This window comes from Perissodus microlepis, chromosome 1, assembly GCF_051167445.1.
Source record: "Perissodus microlepis isolate ML-2025 ecotype Zambia chromosome 1, ASM5116744v1, whole genome shotgun sequence".
NCBI lineage: Eukaryota > Metazoa > Chordata > Actinopteri > Cichliformes > Cichlidae > Perissodus > Perissodus microlepis.
The window spans coordinates 21,662,823-21,686,176 of record NC_140461.1 but is presented as its reverse complement, the minus strand read 5'-3'; the positions used below and the strand labels follow the sequence as shown (position 1 = coordinate 21,686,176).

The 23,354-nt window shown below is 40.3% G+C and overlaps 2 protein-coding genes across 16 annotated transcripts in view; one reads left to right on the top strand and one right to left on the bottom strand.

The window, feature by feature from the left end:
- Positions 1-14,023, bottom strand: part of tjp1a (tight junction protein 1a) — a 103,680-nt gene extending 89,657 nt beyond the window's left edge. For all 11 annotated transcript variants that reach the window (XM_084935182.1, XM_084935218.1, XM_084935226.1 and 8 more), the window contains exon 1: positions 13,916-14,023. In XM_084935182.1, the coding sequence (XP_084791308.1) occupies positions 13,916-14,007 (92 nt within the window). In that variant the 5' untranslated portion in view covers positions 14,008-14,023. The remainder of the gene's footprint in view (positions 1-13,915) is intronic.
- Positions 14,024-14,037: 14 nt separating this feature from the next.
- terb2 (telomere repeat binding bouquet formation protein 2) overlaps positions 14,038-23,354 on the top strand; it is a 30,145-nt gene continuing 20,828 nt past the window's right edge. For 4 of the 5 annotated variants that reach the window (XM_084935402.1, XM_084935393.1, XM_084935411.1 and 1 more), the window contains exon 1: positions 14,420-14,505. The gene's annotated coding sequence lies outside the window, so the exon portion shown is untranslated. Of the gene's footprint in view, positions 14,124-14,419; positions 14,506-23,354 lie in introns of those variants that run through there. The other variant, XM_084935384.1, reaches the window with a different exon arrangement.

Here is a 23,354-nt window from a genome sequence, read left to right as displayed (position 1 = left end):
GTTACAGTTTTATATAACTTTAATGCACATAAAAAACAGCTGCTTGTTTAAGTGAAAATACATTGATGGGGTTTTTTGCACTAATAAAGTTGTGGAGTTGTAAAGCATTTTGTCTAGTGTCAATTATATCGTCAGTTATATTGTTATTGCAAATTTTCAAATGTATATCGTGATAAATATTTTTGGTCATATCGCCCTGCTCTCACACCAATTCTCTCCATGTCCTCCTTCACAACGTCCATGAAACTCCTCTGTGGTCTTTCATTTATGCTGTTAATTAATGAGACATTAAAGAACAAACAATACATATGCTGACATCCAAATGACGCCTTGTGTATGTGAATGTGAGCAAGACGGTGCCAAATTCTGCAGATTTAAACAGGAGCACGGCTCTGCAGCACAAGAGTCGGGGTGCTAAACTGACCTGACTGCAATCTGGACCTGTCACTTATATTTGGCACCTTATAAAACTCCCAAATATTGGAAAACAGGTGACACAGAGACAGACAAACATTCCTGCTCACGTTCACACCCTTATGAATCCCCTATTATGCTGACAGACATGCTGGACTATTGCAGAAAGCCAGAGCTCTGAAATACTCAGCGTTGTTAAAATAAGAGGTAATGCAATACGCCCTATTGCACTAAGCGCCCTATTGCAAGTTTATTTTTCAAAGCATTTTGCTGAAACCAAACTCTTTAAAAAGCGATTTTCCACTAAGCCCAATTTGGGGGGTTTTTGTGGACTTTTTTACTATACTTTCAGCTATACTGCAGGAATTTAGTGTGATATCTTTAGCTGTGCAAGGCAGTGGATTAGACTCAGTCTCTCTGTCTGTTCAGACAGATGTTAGTTTCACTTTTCACTGCCTCTGGAGGAATACAGAGAAACTCACAAACAGGCTGGAGTGCACTCATGGAGCTAAACTCAAAGTGTTCCCTCCAGTGCGAACAGACAATGACGGGATCTTACAGCACAAAAAGTAAAGAAATACTCAGACACATCAGGCACTAAATGTAGAGAGAGGTGAAATGGATAAATATTACATGAGACTTCAGCCCAAAATAGAGAATCTCCCTCATGTCCACAGATTAACAATACCACTAGCTAAGATTAACAGATTACCTCATCCAGTAAGTAATGTTATTTATGTTAAAAAACATTCTTTGATTAATGTTTTAAGTAGGGCTGTGCCACATCTTATCGCCAGTGATACCGCTGGTATAAATTTTTATGTGATATAAAAATGTCATATTGTGATATCATTGCTATAGGAAGGCCATGCATTTACATTTCCTAGCGCCACAACAATGAGACAAACCCGGGCATGTCTGAGAGCGAGAGCCCAGCGGAGATTTAACACCTAACCACGAAGCTACTTCAACAACTTCCAACAAAGCAAAATGTTTTCTTGCAAAATATGCAAGAAAACTGTTTTAGCTAAAGGTGGAAATAACAATACTAGCAACGAAACTAGCAATTGATGCTAAACTGAGCTTCGCAGGAACGCTCGCTAGCTTCGCTCTATATGACAGGAAGAGCAAACAGTACATGGTGGAAATAGTGGGAAAAGCCATGATTTAAGCAGTTGTTTAAAAAGCTCAACCCAAGAAACAGCATCCCAGGTAGAGAACATCTTTCAGTCTTATTAGGTGACAACATTTTGCAGCTCTTGACAAGTTACAAGGTTAAGTTACTTTATTTTTTGTCATCTTAGAGTGTTAAGTAGTTATTTTTATACTTTTACTTATAATTTCCAGCCTGCTTTTGTACTTATTTCTGACTATTTCTGCTGCATCACTACTATTGTACTATAATGCTGCACACCAAGGTAAAAAGTTTATCGTCAATGAGAGCTGCTCTTTGGAAAAGGATGGAAATTGCCCTTGTATTACTCAGACTTACAAATGCTGCTCTCTGAAAGCTGCAAGCTTAAATTAAGAATTCAGTGGGTTTATATATATTATATATACAGAAAAAAGGAAAAAACTGAGATTCTGGGTTAATCCAATTCTCAGGAGAAGGCAGCAGCAAGGAGAATTTCATGGTTTGATCCAGGAGTTGAAGATATATCACAACCGCTATTGTGTATATTTAAGGATGTCAGTGGGGCAGTATTGTTAATAGACCTAACCACATCTGATCCGGGGCAGGACCCAGCTGTGTGTCTGAGGTAAAATAGTATTATTTTGCATTGTAGATATCCTTGCATATTCAGCACCAGGGCATGTTTTGAGTGTCTTGTTGCCGAATGCATTTGAAAATCTGAAAAACTGAACTTGATTCTAAAAGAATAAATGCTGCAACTTTGTCTTGCCAAATTATCACACCTGCAGTTGGTGTGAGCGGCTGCATTAAGAACAGGTGAGTCTGACAAGTATTTTTAATGCTCATAAAATTTGCACAAAGTTACGTGTTCGGTGTGTGAAGAGCTTTAGAGTTAGATATGAAAAAGATAATAGTATCTCAAATAATACTGTATACAGGCACCATTGTTGCTAGGACACCAGAAGAACATCAGCAGAACAAAAGAAGCAAAAAAAGTTAGTTTTTGACAAACTTTCATTTGAAACAAACACCCTCAAGAAAATATCTATTCAGTAGGCTTAGTAGAAACTACACATGATCTCATACTTCTGCATAAGTGCATTCACATTACCAAGTATAGGAACATGTACCTGGTGGAGCACTGAATGTGGAGAGCTGTACACTTGTACATGTCATTTTCGCTATATAACATAAAAGTAGTCACCAAACAATTTTAAGTAGAAACTACACATGATCACAACGTTAGAAAAGTTAGAAAAGAGTGCACTGTCAGTGCCGATACAGTTGCCATTGGTGATTTTATAGTTACCAACTGATTTCTTTCAGGCACTAAGTCTACAAGGGTTGTGGGTTTTCTTGGTGTGGAAGCATGTTGAACTGTGAGCTTCAGTATTTAGCAGTTCATGCTGTGTTCAGAGCCTGGAAAACAACTCCAGCTGGCCTGATAATCCCAATCCAACACTAAAATCTCTGTTTCCAGTATGTGCACAGCTAGCTGTGTTTTATTTGAGACAGATATACTAAGTGAGGCAGTTTTATTTCCTGTTTTATTTGGTAAGATCACTTTACTTTCATTTTGTTTCATGTCCATCGAGAACTCTGTTCTACCCTTTTGTTCAACAGCTTGTTGCCCACTGCTGGATTATGCCTTCATTAGAGTATTATTGTTCTGTCCCTCAGTTTGTTCCCTTTGTTTCTTCCCCACTTGGGTAAATTTTCATTTTCATGGACTCAAGTACTGTGGCCTTTTTTTTTATTTAAGTAAACATCTTAAAAGAAATTATGGGAGTCATAAGACTTATTCCACCACCCTGCTGCTGCTGCCAGCTCTAAACACCGAACAATGATGTTGCCGAGTGGCAGCAACTATAGCAACGGCCTGCCATGAAATTTAGTTAGCAGAAGACTAGAAAAATTTCCAACTGTTGCCAAGGTAGTTTGTTTTTTGACTGTTGTTTTATGCGATGAATATGAATCTAAACATCTAATATTCAAAAATGTTTGCAGAGGACAATTTTTAAATTAAACTCTAACCTCCTTCATTTGTGTTAACGAGGTGAAGTCTGAGTTTTGGGGGAATTCCTCTGAGGAGTTGGAGAGCACTTAGAAGTTAACATTGGTGTCAGATCTTTCTACAACTACAGGCAGGTGTCTTACTATTTTTGACCCTTATCTATGTTTTTAGCTCATGTCCAATAACAATAGACTGTGCTCTAACCAGAACGTTAAATAGAGTCCTGGGATGCCTCTCCACCCTGGGATTTGTCTTTGTTCATATCTTCCAGCTCATCAGGCAGCAGCGGCGCGTCCAAAATAGCTCCAGTGACTTTCTCTTTCCATTTATATTCCTAGACCTTTTCAAAGAAGCTTTTACCTAGCCAGCATTTTACTTTCCATATAAACACAAACACTTACCATTTGCTCCCATTGCACAGGTGGGGAAAATAAATTGAGAACAAAAAGAGAAACCAGGGAATAAAGGAGACAGGTGAGCAAAGCATAAAGGAACATGGTGCTGAGAGGCAGAGTTGGTGGAAAGAGGACAAAGGAAAAAAGGAAGGAGAATGACCATAATGCAAAGGGACAAAGCACAGAGGGACACAGTCAGCATATGGCTCAGAGGTCGCCCTGACTGCTTCATAATGCCTGACTGTTCAGCTCGAAGTGATGGTGGCCGATGAACATGCATCACTTTGCTCTTGGGTGCCCCTCCTGCTACATGGGACAAGTGGCGACAAGAGGTACATGACACATCCTCTTGATCTAGAAAACCCCACTGATGTCCCCAAACAGAGGAATGAAACATATGACTAACTGGGTGTCTAAAAGCAAAAGAAATAAAGGAAACATCTTTGAAAGCTGGAGCCTGTAAGCCATTTGAAAGCCACCTGGGCAGAAACGAGCGGGAATGAAAATCTGCAGCAGGATCAAGACTCTGATTAGGCCAGACAGGTCTGACAGATGGACAGACCAGATTAGTCATATAGACATGTATCAAACAAGGCGAGACAACGGTCATGTCTGAGTGTTGTCTCACCCCCGCGGAGAGGAGGGTGACAGCAAGGTCAGCGGCTGATTTCAAAAAGTGCTGCTCCAAAATTACACAAACACAACTTCAAAGCACTTGTACAGAACTCTACAAAAGTTTTAAATTTCATCTCATTACTTTATCTTTTGCTATCAAGGAGCCAGACTTTCTTGTAACTTTTTAAAGTGGGCTTCTGAAGGTGTTTTATTGGACATTGGACAACAAATGGATTATCTCAGTTGTTCTCCTGACTGAAGTTTGGTCCGTTTACAGCATCCTGCCATGCGATTGCATTTGTCTCTAACCATTGGGAATCCTCATGTTAACTTTTATTGAGTGGAAAAAAGTTAGCGTTCATCCCCCAGCTTCACTGTGTTTATATTATGCTAACCATAGCTGTGTAGCTAGCCACCATGTAGCACATCATTATATACCAGCTAGCCCAACTTCAGTAACCTTACAAGTGTCACTGCTGTTTAGTTTTCTGTCTTCATTTATGTTGGAAGTGATAGCAGAGTGTACGTTTTAATTTTTCAGAAATCCCTCAGTCAGAACATGCTTTATCATGTTTAGGTGGGAACTAGCGAGCTAACTTCCTGCTAACTTAACTTCTCCATTAAATTTAATAAATTCTGTTTTCATGGATGCCTGGGTGTTAAACTTAATTGTTACACCTGGTAGAGCAGCAACGCTGATCATTTTACTAAAAACGAAAGAATTTAGACAGTTTTTAACTCTCAGTGATGCTGCAGTGTTCGTTTTACTTTGGGACCTGAAGCGGAGTTTGGACCCGGAAATGGCTAATGACGTCAGATTTAAAGACCAGATTTCTTTAGTTGAATATACAAAAGATGCTAAAGGTAACAAGGTTTGACAGACATGAAATAGTATTTTTGGTGATTCCTAAAGATTTATAATCTGAAAACGTAAGAGAGGACCTTCAACACAATTTTCAGTTTGTCCTTAAAAAATTAAGTAAACTGAAAAAATAAAGGACAAAACAGTGGCAGGTCTAAGGAGGAGACTGTTATGGTTTGGGGCTATATTTAAGCCAGTGGAGTTGAGCATCTTGTTAAAAGTGATGAAATTATGAACACAGAGACAGAGACACCATCCAGTTTTCATCCACCACAGTGGATGCTACAGTATCGCTTCTGGAAGGCATCTGATTAGCAGCACCTTCAAAATAATGCAGTAAGAGCACATGTGGATAAAAAACACACACAATGGAACAATGGATAGGCCTCCCCAGAACCTAGGTCTCAACATTACTGAAACAGTGTGGGATCATCTTGACTGAAAACAGAACAAATGGGAGCCAACATCCAAAGAAGAGCTTTCTTTTAATAAAGAAATGCCAAGAAAAGCAATTAGAATTGAACAGTTTTTGCATCAATACTATATTTCAATACTTCTTTATATAAACATGTTTAGCTAAATTGACTATTTCCCAGTTTCCTAGCAATATATAAAGGAATTAGGGGCGGCTCAAGCCCTTTGCACAGTACTGCACCATGCAGGTATGAGCATAAATCTGTAGTGAAGACAAGTCACGGCAAAAGCAAACATTAGCAAGAAAATGCTAAAATAAGGTAAACTGTATAAATGCAGCATATAGTTAATGTGGACTGAGTAATGATTTTGCATGCTTAGGCATCATAAATTACTTCTGCTCAGCATCTGCACATCATATATGCCCCAAAACCTGTTTTACCTCAGTATGCTGTCAAAGTCAACCTTTAAGGACATAAAACTTTCTTAGATCAAATTAACCTGTACCAGTGGAACACTAATGTTTTTATCATGACACTATTACCACCCATGGCTGCAAGCAGGGTCACACTTATTCCCAACATACGAGTTTCACAGAAGACCGAAAACCAAAGCCATTTAAAATGTTTAACAGCTGTCAGCAAGTATCTAATGTTTACTAACAGCTGTTAATCTTTTAAGTACTATCCCAGTGTGGTTGTATTTGTTGTGTAGTCATAAACTACTTAATTGCTAGGTCTGTTTCTATGCATGAGTTATTTTTTTAATTTTTTTTTTATCTGAAATGGATCATAAGGAGAATTGTGTAATCACTAAGATGGTCCTGTGGGTAAGGACACATATCAACCTGTTTTGCGGCAGTATCAAACAACGTTAGACATTCTCCACAGATTACAGGTATTATATCATCTGTCTAATAAATAAAGGACTGTATGTGCGATTAATCCAATCCACTCACTGCTTTGGACGATGTATTTCTGCAGACCCAAGGAAGTGCAGTGTCAATTTGAAATAGCTTGGTCAAACTAAGCAGTCTTCACACTTTGGCTAGAAGTTGTTTACCGTTAAACTTTGACATCAGTCAAACGCAGTGACGTCTCAGCAGGGAACCTCCCTTGATACATCATGTTTGGAAAGCTGCAGGCCACTCTGCATGTGCAAATGTGTGCATGATCAGCACCTCACCCACCGACTGCAGCTCTTTCGGCAAACTTATTGTCAACTGATATTAAATTGTTTTGAACACTATGTTTAGTAGCTATCAGCTGTCAGACGATCTCTCTTATCACTGAGGTGGTTACGTCAAAGGAAGCAACTAATTAAACCTGGCATTCGTTGCTATTTAGTGGTGATAGATGAGCAGCCGTTCAGTGTGTGCATCCTCATATCTGTCCAGCTTTTCAAACAAAATTTTCTGTTTGCATGCATCAATATTGTTAAATCATTACACTGTGATCTTTGAAACCCAAATCAGTCTTATAAGTGTTTTAAATCACTCCCTCATGCTGCTGAATGACTATTCAACTACGTAAAATAAAAATGTTGACAGGCAGGGCCGTGTACAAATATAACATCCTAAAAAAAACCACTCGGATCTCTGTCAAATTTAAGTAGATCCCCTCTGCTGTGTCCTTCTCTGTTTGTGGGGCAGCAGTGATGGATCCCATCTTGTCGGCCCCCCAGTGAGCCACTGTGACAGTCGGGAGTCACCAGAGGCCCCGAACGTGTGACTCACAGATTCTTAAAGTCATTCCTGACTCTGACTGGAGACGATGAGTCTCTGATAGGCTTCTGCTAGCATCACTGTCGCCAGCAGGCTCTTTAAGCAGCGATTACCAGACGCCTATTTAGACTCAACATTACATGAACGCAGACATGCGCTGGGTTGCAACTATGTTAAAAGGAGGATGCAGCTGCAGAGACAAATTTCAGTAACTAATCAGCAGCAATAACATCATCAATTGAGTTTTTCAGTGACCTACGGCAAGTTGCATGGAGAGAAAAACGAAACCACACATGCATCTTGCATCTTGTTGTTCTGTTATGAATGCTACTTTTTCAGAGTTTTGTTTTTTAAGAATTTTCCAGCATACTGTGTTATAAAGACTTTATTACACTGGCTTTATGTTTACTGTGTAAAGTAGTTTGTGCATCATATGTTCTTATTCAGCTCATCTCAGTTAGTCTCCCTCCACTCACTCCCAGTCGGTCATGGCTGTTCAGTCAGAGGTTTCTTCTTGTTCCAAGGGAGTTTTTCCCTCTCGCTGTCGCTAATTGCTTGCTCATCAGGGGTCATTTAATTATCATTAACCTTAAATGTACATTATTTATACTGGCCAGCGGTAAGCGACTCTTCTGATTTCAAAAATACTAAATGTCTGTGAGGGAAAAAAACATAAACCCAAAAAAAGCCTCATAAATCAACTTTGTGAACACTTTGTTGATGCATTTATGGCCTCTGGCACTAATTTAAAGTCTTATTTAATACAAACTGATACTCATCTTCTACACTTTTATACCCATTACAATACAAAATGCTAATAAATAAGGAAAGCTTTAATATTCATCAGTCAAACATTGAGATGGCCCAAAAGGTCAAGGCTTTAACACACCACTAAATGGCATACTCTGTATTAGCTCCATAGATCCTTTATACACACAAATATGCGTTGCCACCACCTGCTCAGCTCTGATACGTTGCTACATGCGCTGCAGACGATGTCGACAGTTTTGTAAACAACTGAATCCAAGTTGCTCAGACAGACCTGTCATGTGATGACATCGTTTCTGCATTGACCAATGGATGTTTTTGCAGTCAGAACTGAGCTCAGTGGCACATTTACACTGAGCCTTAATGCAAAGATAGAAATAGTAATTTTTTTGCACAATTTGAAGTGCAAAAACACATCTGAATAAAGTGCAGCGTATATATAAACTCATTTCCAATTGTGACCACATCCAACAAAGCCAATACTACGAAAAAAATAACGTTTTTTCCTCAGTTAGCACCATTTAAATCAGACCAGAAAAGTTCTCACTAAAGGGCCTAACCCAGACACAAACAAACACGCTCACACACAGCGACAGCAACAACCACACACCCACGGGATGCTCGGAGAGTGGGAGGGCGTAAGGGGGGTGAGCCACGAGTCAATAAACCCTGTGTAATCTGTTCCCTTTAGTGGCATAAACCATCTGAGAGGCGATTACAACCGTTCTGCCAAAGTAAGAACATGCGAGTTCCTAATGGACAGAAACACTGAATACTCACTCACACACACTCAGACACACAAACACGTGTGTGAACCCTCATACTTACTATACGAGGGCCGTGAAGGCTGTAGAGCAAGAGTAGTATGTTCAAAGATTAAAGCCATGACTCATGTTTATAAGATCAGACTTACTGAGTGTAGGTGTGAAAAAAATAGTATGTCAGCATGTTATTTTTAGAAAAGTACTGATTATCATGGCAGGGCCACCATAAACTTGGGCTCCCGCCGAGGTAACTAATGCAAGGCGTTGTCAGTTTGTGTGAGATTATGCATCGTGGACTCCGTGAGTGGGACTAGGAGTGGAGAGCAGGGGGGGGAGGCAGACAGGAGTTGTTAAATGTGGAGGAGGGAGGAAGTGTGGAGAGGCAAATCAGAGGGCAGAGAGGGCGCCTGCATGTGTGTGTTCGTGGCACGGGGCGGGGGGAAGAGGAGACGCTGACTTTATGCATCATTAGGCAGGTGGACTGAGAACACCAGGCGGAGCTGTGACCGTGGAGGGGAGCTGAGCAGGCATCTGGCACACAATACACAGCGATACACCCACATATTATGGAAAACTGCCTACAAATTAGACAGTCGTCATTGGGCTAATTGTCATATGTGGATGATCACAAAGTAATTACAGTGTCCTGGCTATCACAGGACACCATGTGTTTTGTTTAATAACAATGTGCTGGCTTGTTTTGTACTGTGGTGGTGGGGCTGTACTGTGGCTCGAGGTTCACTGTGTTTATCTTATTATAAGAAGAGTAAGACAATGCTCAGATTACTACAGCTAACCACCTTAACCAAGTAATCTGATATTAAGGTCGTAATTCAATTAAGAATAAAGCCAGTGATAAAGCTCGATTAATCTGGCATTTGGAGCAAAACAGTACTCCACTCTGAACTTGGTGTCTTTTATGTTTGTTTTCCCTCGCCTGTTTTCAGTGTTAGCCCTTATGTCCACTGTGTCATGAAAGACCAATTACAACACAGGAATGGAAACATAACAAGCTCTTAATGAGCTCTCTAAATACACACGCTTCATAAACACAAACACGTGAGATGCTGCTGTAGTTTTCCACATTATTTAAATCTCATTCTTCCTGCCGCAGGTACAAAACAATAGTGACAAAAACAGCGAAATGCAAATGTAGCATCTGATGTAAATCAGCTGAGGTACATAAAGTTCATTATTTTGTGATTTGTTATTGTGTCAGAGCAATTAGCTGCTCTTTAAGCGTGATCGATGGCCTCGAGTCGTTTATTAATCGCTGGGGGTCGAGTGTTTTGGGCCGCTGCGTAGCCGCCTCTTCATATTTGTTGCTTATATGACTGTGGAAAAAAGTTTTATTTCAATTCTTTCCTCCTGTTTCCTCTGCAGAGAGAAAGCCATTCTGCATGTAAAGAGACTGGCTCGCGTATATACCATCTGTCAGTGATCAACAGTTGATCGCTAAGCTATAGTTGTAAAGGTAACACTTTAAACAATTTTGTTCTCCAGCATGAAGTTGGAGAGATAGTCTCTCACTCGGAGAACCAAGGTTACAAAGTAACCAACCATTCTCTGCACCACATACCGTGAAGTTACCTGGACTAGTAAGTAATACTACATTCAAAGACAGATACAACAACAATCAAATGTTTGGGACAAAAATCTAATTTCTCAAAGCAGATCATCGTCCGTTGTTTGGAAATACTTTGGATTTAGTGCAAGTGAAGAAAATCTGCAAAGAGTGGTGTGTGTCTGCACTGCAAAGCAACAAAGCATCTTCAGCTGTCTGAAATAAAACACCAAAAACTGCAGTATAATTAATGCATGAAGTCAAAGAAAAATTGTGCAATGCTAACATTAATCATCAGCTCACATGTCGATAAAAACAAGGGTCACACCGTGCAAAAGACGTGTTATCCCCTCACACTCTTTGTTTTCCAAAGAGACAAAACCTGTCGCAGGAGTAAAATAAAGAGATCTCACAGCTACTATTAATATTATCCATCATGCAGGTGCAAGGAATGGAGTGAAAGACCCTACCTTTAATATTCTAATAATCTCATAATACGTGAAGATGTACACAAATCTTTGCATGTTCTGCTTACATAAAACAATTTTTGCCACTAAAATCAGTGAAGAATCCTGACAAATATTTGTGATCTCAAGATTATACAAAATAATTATACATCAGTCAAAATTACTCAAACCAGTTGCAGTACTGTCGCAACCACGACAGTACTGGAGGCAGTCGCTGTCCAACCTTGATGCTGGGATTAGTTAATCGCTCTACACGCCTACTTGATGTTGGCAGCAGTTATTTGGGATGTTATCGCTGCAGCTCGCTGAATTTCAGACATTTTCGTGGTCTCTGGTCTCTCTCGCGACATCACGGCCAGTCTCTTCCTGTTCTTACGCTCGTTAAGGAACAACATCTCCCATTACCTGAGTGCAAGTGAGTCTGATATAAATCATATATGAGCTAGGTCCTCCAGCAGCAGCTTATTTCTGTGTTGTGCAATTTCAACCTTGTGGTATGAATGGAAGGAAACCAGACCACTCACTCAACCTTTGAAAAGACGCTGACATTTCATTTAGTTATGAAGATACAAACTGTTCAGCCTGGCTTCTTTGGGTGTTTAAATTCCTTTCTTGTGTTGCACAAGTCAAAGAGTAAGGTGAATGTAAAGCAATGCATTTTTCCCTCTGGAGGACTGAAATTAAGAAAGTAACTACTTCTAAATATGAAAGCAGTTAAATAAAACAGATTGAAGTTGAAACTACGACTCGTCAACTTCTATTAGATAACAAGTTGAAACACATCAGGATTAAACTTCTATGATGCACGTTGATCACCTAAACTTGGGTCATTGCTTCGGTATTCCAACCTAAAGTCAGACCTTACATTTTAGTTACTTATGTGCACGTGAGCCTACTGACTCTGGACTCTGACTTCACCGAATAAAGACGGAAATGGCAGGCAGGCGAATCCAAGGGTGACTCCATGAAACACACACTGCAGCTACACGCTGGCTCAGCTACGCTCCTTTAAAGTGGCTGTCGGAGGCGATACAGTAATCCACTTTTAATGGCCGTGTCCCTTCCCCCACCGTGATGTGATGGCCCCGGACATACCACCGCGCCTCTCTTAAGGGAGAAGTGTCAAAACCAAGTCGCCGCTGTACGCTGTCCTACACGTTTGACAGTGGTTGGAGAGGAGAAAACCTATCCTTTCTCCCATGTGAGATCATTTCTGATTCAAAGTAATGGACCTATTTGCTCCCACATGTAAGATGGACCCCCTCAAAGCCTTGCACATCCTACGCAAGGAACCAGAGTTTGTCTTCTCAGTGTAAAGCAGTGCAAATCTGTAAGGATTGTGCTGCATGCTTAATGTTATCTGCGTGGATTACAGTAGAAGAAAGACTGAATCTGCTCATTGTGATAAGATCCTATAATTAGACTGAACACCACTCTGCTGTGTCACGTTTTCTTTTTTTTGTTCCTTTTCTTCTTTATAATGCTCCTTATTTCAATTAGTAAAAGAAACGTTCTTCACAGTTTCCTTTATTATGCCCTACAGTGCAACCACATTCACACTGTATCACAGTATAACAGCCTCTGACAGGTTGTCAGAAGCCAGCTAAGGTTAAGGCAGTAGCATCTTGCTCCCTGACACCAACTAATCAATTCATGGAGTGCACAAAGAAATAGGTCAGTTTGTCATTGGTATCATATTTAAATCATCTTTGAAGAGAAGCACAGTGCAGCATTATCAAACTTTTTTTCAGGTAAATTTTAATAGTTTTGTGATGTAAAAAAATATCTGGAGTTTATAAATGTTGACATGATTTCTTCAAAATATCTTAGGTTTGCTGTCATCTTGTCGTGTAGCTGTGAAAGCTAGAAGCAGAGAAGATAGATTTTGTTTCGTTTTGTTTCAAAAAAGAAATCTTACAGTATTAAAGCATCCAGGGAACTTTTGGAGAGAAGGAAAGCGATAGGGAATTAATTGCAACAGAGGTGAGATGTAGAGACAGCTTTCTAAAAAATTTTTTTAGAAGTCTTTTGCCTGTTACGTTTTGCTGATTCATCCTGAAACACCAGGGAACATTTTAGACGGATAAATGGTATCAAACGTGGACGTGTATTAAACTAGGTGGACATATTTAAATGGAAACGCACGGAGACGTGATCAGCCAATGAGAGTTAAACACAAGCACCGCTCCTACACAAATCCAGGTGGCAAGAAGCTGCTAAATAAGAGATGAGCGGTTTTGGTTTTTTTTACTACTACACGTGATCGCAGAAATAGACGCGAGACCAGAGAGCTGCTCGGAAAACTGAAATCGCCGAGCGCGTGCGGGTGAAAGAAGAAAGCGGTGTGTGTCCGCGTCGTTTCGCTGTTCCTGTAAATCCACCTGCTATGTTTAGTGAAAGCCTCACCAGCGGATCATAACACTCAGAGACCACCAGGAGGAACACGGAGAAGGGGCGAGCGCGCACTGTCCACCCCTCTCCTCCTCCTCCTCCCCGCCTAAATACCTGCTGGGTGTCGATGTCACCGGCGAGCACATCAAACTGTTGTTGAAGGCAGAGCGACACAGAGGCGGATGGAGGTAGTCGCTTCCGCCAGCAGCTGCTGAGCTTCAACTTCACAACAGACATAGCAGAAAAGCGCGACTGGAGCTTCTCAAACAAGACAACAAAGCCCAGAGGCTCATTTCAAACCTGTTTTCCCCCACGCTCCACACGCACCAACACACGCTCCGAACCAAAGCGCGCACCTCCTCCTCCTTCTCCTCTTTGTCCATACTCACCACAGCTGTCTCTTCGCGGGGAGGCAGTCTTTGTTGGAGGCTGTCACTCCCATGGCCATCTGCATCACCGTTATATATTTCTGGTACTTCATCTTCTCCTTCTGCAACTCCTGCTGCCGCTTCTGCTGCTGCTACTTTTACTACAACTACAACTACTGCTGCTGGTGCTGCTACTTCTAGGAATCCGCGCGCCACCAAAGCGGCACAGGTGAGCGTGCATTCAAATGTCTGTTATTGTCCTGTCGCGTCATCCGTGGCATCCTCGGTGTCAAAAACGCCATTTCCACGCTGGAAACACCGCTGATAGGGAGGACGTTCCCGGAGGAGTTCAAGGAAAAGTGCCACGCCGCCACGACCCATGCCCGCGCTGACCCTCTAATCTCATTAGAGCTCAGAATAGATTGGCTAATCTATTCAATTTTAGTCAGGACCGGGTCATTGTTGTGGTTTGCCTCGCATGGCGGACACTTTCCCGGCCGCCAAACCGTGAAATGCCGGTTTGTTTGTGTGGAGAAAAAGAGTCGAGAGAAAGAGGCGGTTCAACAGTGAGCGGTAGGATGCAGCGGCGACGGCACCCAAGCGTCTGCGAGGTAGGAAAGAGAGTGCGCGTGTGTTCAGCCAGAGAGGGAGAGAGCAGGAGAGTGACACAGGAGGAGGGAGGGAGGAGGAGGAGAGAGGAAGCTATGTAATGGCTTTAGTGTGTGTGTGTGTGTGTGTGTGTGTGTTGGGGGGGTTCGTCTAAGTGATTCTTAGAGAAATCCCAGAATTGTAAAACCGAGACAAAGGTGTGTTTTCGATCTTGCTTTCTGTGAGATTGGTCCATTAAGCCGAATTAAAGCATGGGCAGGATTTAAATATCATAAAGTGGAGGTGGAGAGGAACAAATCAGCTCATATGGAATTAAATAATCAGGAGGCAAGTAAGTAACCTAATACGACCAGATTTGGTAACCTGGACCTTTAAGTATAAAGAATGGAAACAAAACCATGTATTGCAAAGGAGAACTATTCCTGTATTCCTGCCCCTATATAAAGACTAAAAACATAAATACAAATGATACAGGAAAAAGGCTGCTTTTTCTGAGCTTCACACAAAGTGGGAAAAAAAATGTCCTCCAATTGCAGAAGTCAAAATATGTTTGTTTTTTTTAAACCACTGAGCTCATATTTTCCAGACTAAAGACAGAGAGACCAATGAGTACAAAAGTCAGCATCCATGATTTTATGAGGCACATCTGACCATGAAGCAGAGGTAAGTTGCAAATCTGTGAAGGCACCATTAAAGCTTAATACAAGTTCTGGCGCAACATTTACTAATGATGTTGTTTACTAATGACTAGAGATGGACCGACCGATATTACGTATCGGTATCGGTCCGATACTGACCTAAATTACTAGATCAGATATCGGAGAGAAATAAAAAATGTAATCCGATCCATTAAATATCAAAAAAGGACCTCACAAAACTTGCAACACGGAGTAACTCGGCTCATAACCGTAGCACGTCAGAGCAGTGTGGTCACGTGATAGAGCTGTGTGTATTTGTAGCCTGCTAGCAAACATTTCATCTCGATGAAGTTATCCCAGAGAGAAGTAAAGCAAGTGTGTAAGTTCATCTCTGAATGTTTGTAAAGCATTCCCGCGTTAAGCTTAACAACCGATATATAGAGCAACTGCCTCTTCTCTCTCTCTCCTGCTGCTACTTCAATCGTGAAACTGCTTAATGATCAGCTGATCGGCTTTTCTGTTGCGAGTCCCTCTCTCTTCTTTGTTTTTGGCCCACTTTGCACCAGAAAGAGGAAACCAGCGGCTGAACAACAGCAGCACTATTAAGCTTGATAAGCTGTTGTTAGAATTTATTTAATATTACTTTCTACACCAGGATCTTTTTCTACGCAGCTGACAGCTGGTAACTGTGCAGGGGCGGATCTAGCAAAGTTTAGCCAGGGGGGCCGATAGGGCATTAACAGGGAAAAGGGGGCACAAAGACATACTTTTCTTTCTTATTCTCATTTAAAATATCTAGCTTTTAATTATTTAATAATTATCTGAATCTTACACCCAAAGTTTTAATCTGATGTAAAATATATAGAAGTCCATTACTATATATAGTAACTGTTAAGTCTAATATACCCTAGTAAGCTGTAGTACTTTTTCCTTTGGGAAAGTACCATCTGTGAATTCTGCAATTCTGTTGAAGAAAGATGTTGAATCTATTTAATTATTCTTGAAAAATAATTTATTTCTGTGAATTTTTTTCACCCTGCATCAAATTAAAGTTGATTACATTGATTAAGCATCATGAGGAAGAGGCTGGTTCCCTATTTTCTTTTGCTGGGAGTTTGCAACCCTATTAGTTAGGTTGCTTAATATTTCTGCTAAGTACTCTTTAAAATACCAGAATAGGAAGGATGGAGTAGGTTTAACTTTATTAGATTGATCAGTGTTGCTGATCTATGAAATATTTTGGGTGCAGTGTTTTTTTTTTTGTTTGTTTGTTTTTTACATACAGGTATAACAGAATAGCTTTAGTGTTGTTGTTTTTTAAGTTGAGTATGAACTTATACAAAAAGCAGCAAGATATTAAAAAAACAGTTTTATTGATTAAAAAACACACTATATCGGATTCATATCGGTATCGGCAGATATCCAAATTTATGATATCGGTATCGGTATCGGACATAAAAAAGTGGTATCGTGCCATCTCTACTAATGACCACGCTCTACATGTATTAAAACAGCATGTCTGTTGACCAACTGAAAAAATGTTCAGTAAAATTAAAAATACAAAAAATTATGCTTTAGACCAGAGCTGTCAATCATAAGGCCCAGGGGCCAAAACTAGCCCACCAAAGACACCAATATGGGTCCCTGAGCGGCTCTGGAATATGTGAAGGAGAACATACATTTTGGACACACCCCCACAGCCATTCATATTACACCAAATTAAGTAATAGATAAACAATTAAATGACTAAAAGTTTGTTTTTCACTGTCTGTTATAGAAATTTGTGCTTTTGATAATGGGTTTACATAAAAAAAAATATTATTAGAGGGCTGTCTACACAATGAGCTACCAGAACTTTTTCTGTCATTTTACACATTTAATCCCAATGAGTCATGCTGACAGACTTTTCTTTATCACGTAGAACAAATGGGATGTACTGTTGAAATTGTATGTCTTTTTCTTTCATTAAAATACTTCAGGGATCGAATGTGTAAAGTTGGTAACTCTGACAGAAAGGGGTGTTTCACTGGTCCCGCCCTCGTAAGATCAACGGGGGCCGTATGTGGTAACGTGTGTTTGACATCCCTGCTCTACACAAAGCCGACCTCGCACATCAGCCTGGAGTAGGAAAACATTTTGCTTTAAATACTTCAGTATTATTCTCTCCACTTCCCAAGTTCTTTTTTTGTTTTTTCACAGAAGAGGTGATAAAACAGTGAAAAAAAACACTGTACCACCATTTTTGAAACATATTGTGGGCAACAAATTCAACATAAGCAACAACATGTTGTATTTGTAATATTTTTCGTTAAATACAGAGCTTGCAAACTGTTGCATTATACTATTTTTTTTTAGACATTTTTCTCAGTTTCCAGTTTTTTGGAAGTATGAGCTGTGCATTCAAATCTTGGATCATCTTAAACCACCACACAGCTCCAACTGAATAAAATGGACAATCAAAATTACTGTAATAAGCAACAAGATATATATCTCCTCTTAATTTATTTTAATATACTTGCTAATGGTGCATATTATACACACATGAATACATTTTTCTGCCAATAACTAGATTAAAGAATATTATAGTTGACATTATAATGTAGATATTATGATGGATTACGAATGTGTTTTGTTTTTAACATCTATGCTATACCTCCTAATGCCAAGCCATACTAAATGCAAGGCTGAGGTTACAATTACTTACCCTTTAGGGGCTGATAGTTCACAGAGTGTCTACAGATGATAATCAATTCAGTGATTGATTCGGTGTCAAATTTAAATGCCCAGTAAACACAAGTCTTTAGTGAGACCTGAAGGACGAGGGGACTCAGAGGAGCCTGTGCGCTCATGATCTAAGGAGGAGTGACTCCCCGTGTGCGTGACATCTGTCAAACAAGTAAAATGCATTTCTCAGGGCTGTCGAATAATTTAGATTATGATGTAACCATAAAGAGAGTTCACAGACTCCTTCTGCATAAACCCCTTGGGCAGGACCACTTCCCATTAAAGAATTTGGCAATGAAGCTGGATTGCATCCTGCATATTTTATAATGAAGCTGCACCATGAGGGGAGACAGCATGTCCCTATCCCTGTATTTACATATTTGTTCAGACTAATAAACAGAATGAAGGATGGGAGAAGGACTGAGTATAAACCATAGTCCCCTTGACACAGCCCATACACCAGAAAAAAGCAAATGTAGATATAAATTCTATCTTTGACCAGCAAGCCAATGCAAAGCAAGCCAATGCAAAGGCAGGTAGATTTTGGATGGAGCAAGCTGGTGAGCAGCTGGTGGGGAAGGTCAGGAGGAAACTGCTGTTATCAGCACTGCTTGATATTGGCAGCTCTGAAAACAACAGAAAATTCACCCCAAAAAACTGAACACAGCCTCTCATGAAACTCCTCTGATGTTTATTTACAGTTCTTGGAGTTGGGAAGAGGATTAAATTAACATGTACACACATACACCCACCAGCGCGCCAGTGGTCTGAAGGAGGGTGAGGTCACCACAGCAGTGATATGGTTTTAAGCCAAAAAGGACAGCGAAAACTGACGCACAGTCCTCAGCAGGCTGTCAATATTCCCTTTAATCTCTGGTATTAAATGCAATTTACTGACTCCATTAGCCCCAAATGTTTAAAATAGATTCTCCGGGCTTCACTTAGCTTCTTCTGCACTTATTTTATGGCCTCAAACATAAAACTACACCTCCTTATATAGCCACAGATAAACAAAACAAGGCTAACTGTCCCCAAGCCCGGCTGCCACAGATGTGATGTTATGGTGGGTTAAAGAGGGATGGTGGTTTGGTTAAGAGTGAGATTTCCCTCAGGAGCAGCAACCATCCAAATGTGTTGATCCCCCCCCACTGCCATAAATTACACTATCCACTGGCCCCTGGCCACGATTAATCACATGACCACAGCAGCCAGATTAAATCTGTAGCCTTGGACTGCTCTCCTGTCTCACTCTTGCTCGGCCTCTCTTTCATACCAATAAGCAGGCAGCAGGAGCAGACACATGGACCACATCAGCTGAGCATACAGCGGCAGATTATTACGTCTGAGTAAGCACAGAAAATTAGTCACCGAATGGCTGATGCGTGTCATCATTCACCTGTCATCTGTCTCTCCCTGCTCTGAGTGGTGTCTGTACAGCTCACAGGGACTGCCCCAGTTGTTATTATAGACCACTTTTTGAAGTGTCCTATACTCACATGCCCTTCAACGACAGCCAAAGAAAGAAAAAAAAAACACTGCCAGAGGCCAAATTGTCACTTTTTGAGTGATGAAGAAAATCAGTTATGTCTTTCTGTAGTGGAAGTGTGAAATTTAGATGTGAAGAAGCAAAAGGCAAAGCAGAGCGATTCAAGTCTGAGAGTCAGAGATTACACAACTCTGGTTTCCCAGAGCATACAGTGGGAAAAGTCTGGAAAGTCGGTTAAGTTCATTTAATGGATATAGTGTTGGGTTAGCCACTTTAGAATTACCCAGGATACCTTTGGGGGTATGAATACCTCGATTTCTCCGTCTTCCACGTAAACATCATATCCTATCGATGATCCAAAAAAAGACTCAAAACCAGGATAGCCGTGTCCCAGTGCGATGTGGATGCTGCACTCTTGCTGTAACTCAACACTCCACTGCAGAGCATCACTGTCTCTTGGCTTGGCCACATTTTGCCCTGACACCTGATATGGCTTCATACACAACAGCAAGATGATGTAAGATAAACAAGTAAAAGTTCAATACTTTGAGTTACTCAATGCACATGAAAGTGTTACTAAAATAACACTGAATAAGATGATATAAGCACTAAAATGGTGTCACTGTGAGGCTGCGAAGACCGCTGGTAAATTTGAGCTGTTATTGTAAAGTCGAAATGAAATTTAAGATTTCAGTCCCTCTGTTTGCAAACTGACTTAGAATCAACTGACAAGCTTTGAAAAAAGAAACCAAAAACTTCTTCAGCTGTTCATGGGAGTCAATCCCCCAAAGATTCATGTTAATGATCATGATCAATCATGATGGTGGAAATCAAAATGTTTTATCCATTGCATAGGACAGTTTTATTCTCTGTGACGTATGGTTCATATAGTTGATTGTATGGTCTGTACCTTACAATGTAAAGTGCCTTGAGACAACTGTTGTTGTGATTTGGCACTATATAAATAAAACTGAATTGAATAAACAAGTGATATAACTACATCACTTGTTTAAATTATATTTAAATTATGTATGATTATGAACTTGAACGTCTTTGACAAGTGGATGATGACTAGGCTCTTATCTCTCTGCTGGCTGTCACCTCAGATAATTGGGGTCACTGAACTGAACCTGTCAAAGGTGTTTGTTTTGGTACCTTTAGACACATTTAAATTGAATTATCTTTTAAATTATTATCTGAGTACAAATAGATGGTCCGCAAGGCTGCACTCAGGTTCTTGTTAGTGAGCCTGTAATATTTTAATTGTATGTTACGTAGCACAAGTACCTGTCTGTACAGTGAACACGCACATGGTTTATGTCACATTTTTCAAGTTTCCCTACAGTCTCACTAAGCCAGCATCCTCCATTCAAACTACGGCCATCTGCTAGCATCCAAAGCAATCACAGGAAAGGTTTTTGGTACAGCACCCATATAGCACATTGCCAGCAACACCTTGCTAACCAGTACACATCTTTCCCAGTGACTGAAGGTTGTCACAGCGTGACTGGTCTCTCTAGGCTTGTGTGCCTGATTCCTAAACAACAATCAAAGGAACAAATTTTGCCTAAAGTGGTACCCTTTTGGCACATTTAACTAATTTAAGTACATGTAAATTTTCCATGTAATTTTTTTACATTAACATTCACTTTATATATGAAATTATATGAAATTTATTTGATTGGTATACGTTCAGTTTAAACAAAGCACATTTTCCTCAGTGATTAATTATTTATTATAATAAATAAAACATTGTTTTTGTACATATCAGCTGCATTTTACTCAAAATGATAGCTTCATGTTTATTGAGGGTGAAGAATCTTGAAGCTTGCTATTATGGTCATTTCTGACTTCAGTAGAAACAAAAATAGCAAAGTGCAAAATGCTACAATGTAAGCTTTAAAATGGATGGATGTTGTCATGTTGGCTACTTACATTTTTCATATAAAGTCTTGCCTGAATAGTGCTATACAAATGCATTTGACTTGAGTTACAGGACAATGTAGCTATGATGTATTGCTAGATTGCAATGTTGAGCTTGCTATGTTTTTAAAATGTCTTTTATGCGTCATTAAGGAATGTATACTTTACCTTCCTTATCCTTGGTTTATATGTAAGATAAGGGGAAAAAACACTATACAGTACAGAACTACAACGAATGTACAGTGGAAAAAAAGCAATAACTCGCAGCAGTATCTGCAAGACAAAAACCCGCCTGTGAGGTGTGTGAGACTTGCCAGAGAGAATTGTTGTGATAACAATGCCCACATGGACCGCCAGATATGGCAGCTGCAGAGGATGCATGAAATACATGAATCCAACCAAGGGTAATGCAATATGTAAATGAAACATTTGTAGAAAGGAAAGCGCCTGCTGTTACTTCTGCAAAAGTGCACAAGATCTGCATGGGACAAGATTCAGCAGAAACAGATGCACACACTGTATGGTGTTTTTCATTTGCACTATTTCTGGTCACACTTACAATGAAAAGGGTAAAAATGTGATTAAAAAACAGTTTTTCATTGAAGATATGTTAGGTTAAAAAAAGAAGTTCTACCATCTGTTGCTTCTGTTATTAAGCGTTGCACAGTTTTAAGATGCATGGAGGCTGTGAGGAAGCTGAGCAGACGACAAACAGACGGAGAGACGGCGTATGAACGCCAGGATCCCTGGATACCAAATGACTGCTGTTGCTGTAGTGATTTATTGTGTCGGTCCAGTGGCGTAGGGTGTGTGGGGAATTTTTTTAAAAAAGAGAATGGTTGAACATGAAGAAGAATCCTCGTGTAAACAGATGACCTGCCTGACAGTTGCACAGAAAACTGAATTTTGTGTGTGAGACTGTCTTTGGAGCGGAAGGTGTTCAGAGATAGCAATACTCGACTCCTGTGCCTCCACTTAGCAGGGTTTCACACCAGCAGCTTCCTTTCCTCCTGCTCTCCCACTGTCACCTTTATTAACTGTCTGCCAGGTGCAGACTTTCTCTCCTGTGTCCCAATGTAGCTTCGGATTTGCTGAGATAAGTGATGAGCTGAGGTACACAGAGCCTGTGGGAGGGAGCAGGTGTGTCTCGTGTTAAAAAGCACTATTTACAGGTACCACAAAGCAGTAATATACAGTCTGTTTACCACACTGCAATACAGTAGACCGACTTACCGAAGTAAGTTAATCTGCCCCCTCCTAAAAAAACATACAACATAATGTTAGCATATTTGATGTCTTATGTCTTTCATCTAGCTAACACGACTACATTACTTATTGCATCTTGCATATTTGGACGCAAGGACACCGTGGAAGGTAATAAAACCCACTCTTTAGTACCCACTGGTTTTTTGAGGCTGTCCAATCAAAACAAAGCCTCACTGAATATGAATAGAGGCGGAAATACCAGACTAATGACTTCATCGTAAAAAAGCAATTCTGCCATACCATCTATTTTGATACATTATTAGTATAACTGAAGAAGAAAAGCATTTCCTAAAAAGGCACAAGGCCACTGTTGATCATTTCATTAAATTTGCATCTTTTTCTGCGCCTGAGTTACCTCTTCTTCACCGCAGCTTTTGTTGATATTTATTCATTTTAAAAATTTCAGAAAGCAAATCACAAAGGTCCCACCTGGCTGGCAAGAGGTTAGTGACAGTCTCTGTGAAACTGATGACTAAAGCCCCAGTTTAGGCAGCACAGTGGCGTGGGTTACTTTTGAGGTCTTGGGTTGTGTGGCTGTTGCATATTCTCCCCGTGACTCCATGGGTTCTCTCAGGGTAATCCGGCTTCCTCTCATAGATGGTTGTCTGTCTCCCTGTGTAAGCATTTCTTATGAAAATAAGTAAAATGTAATTAAATCTTTATAGCATGAACGATCCACCTGAATTAATGCTGCACATTAACTTTAGCTACTGTCCCACTAGCTACTGTGCATCTCCTTTGTAAAGATAATATATATTAAAAGTTTTAGGGCTCCTTTTTCTGAAATCTGTACGCTGCCTACAGGGATCCAAAA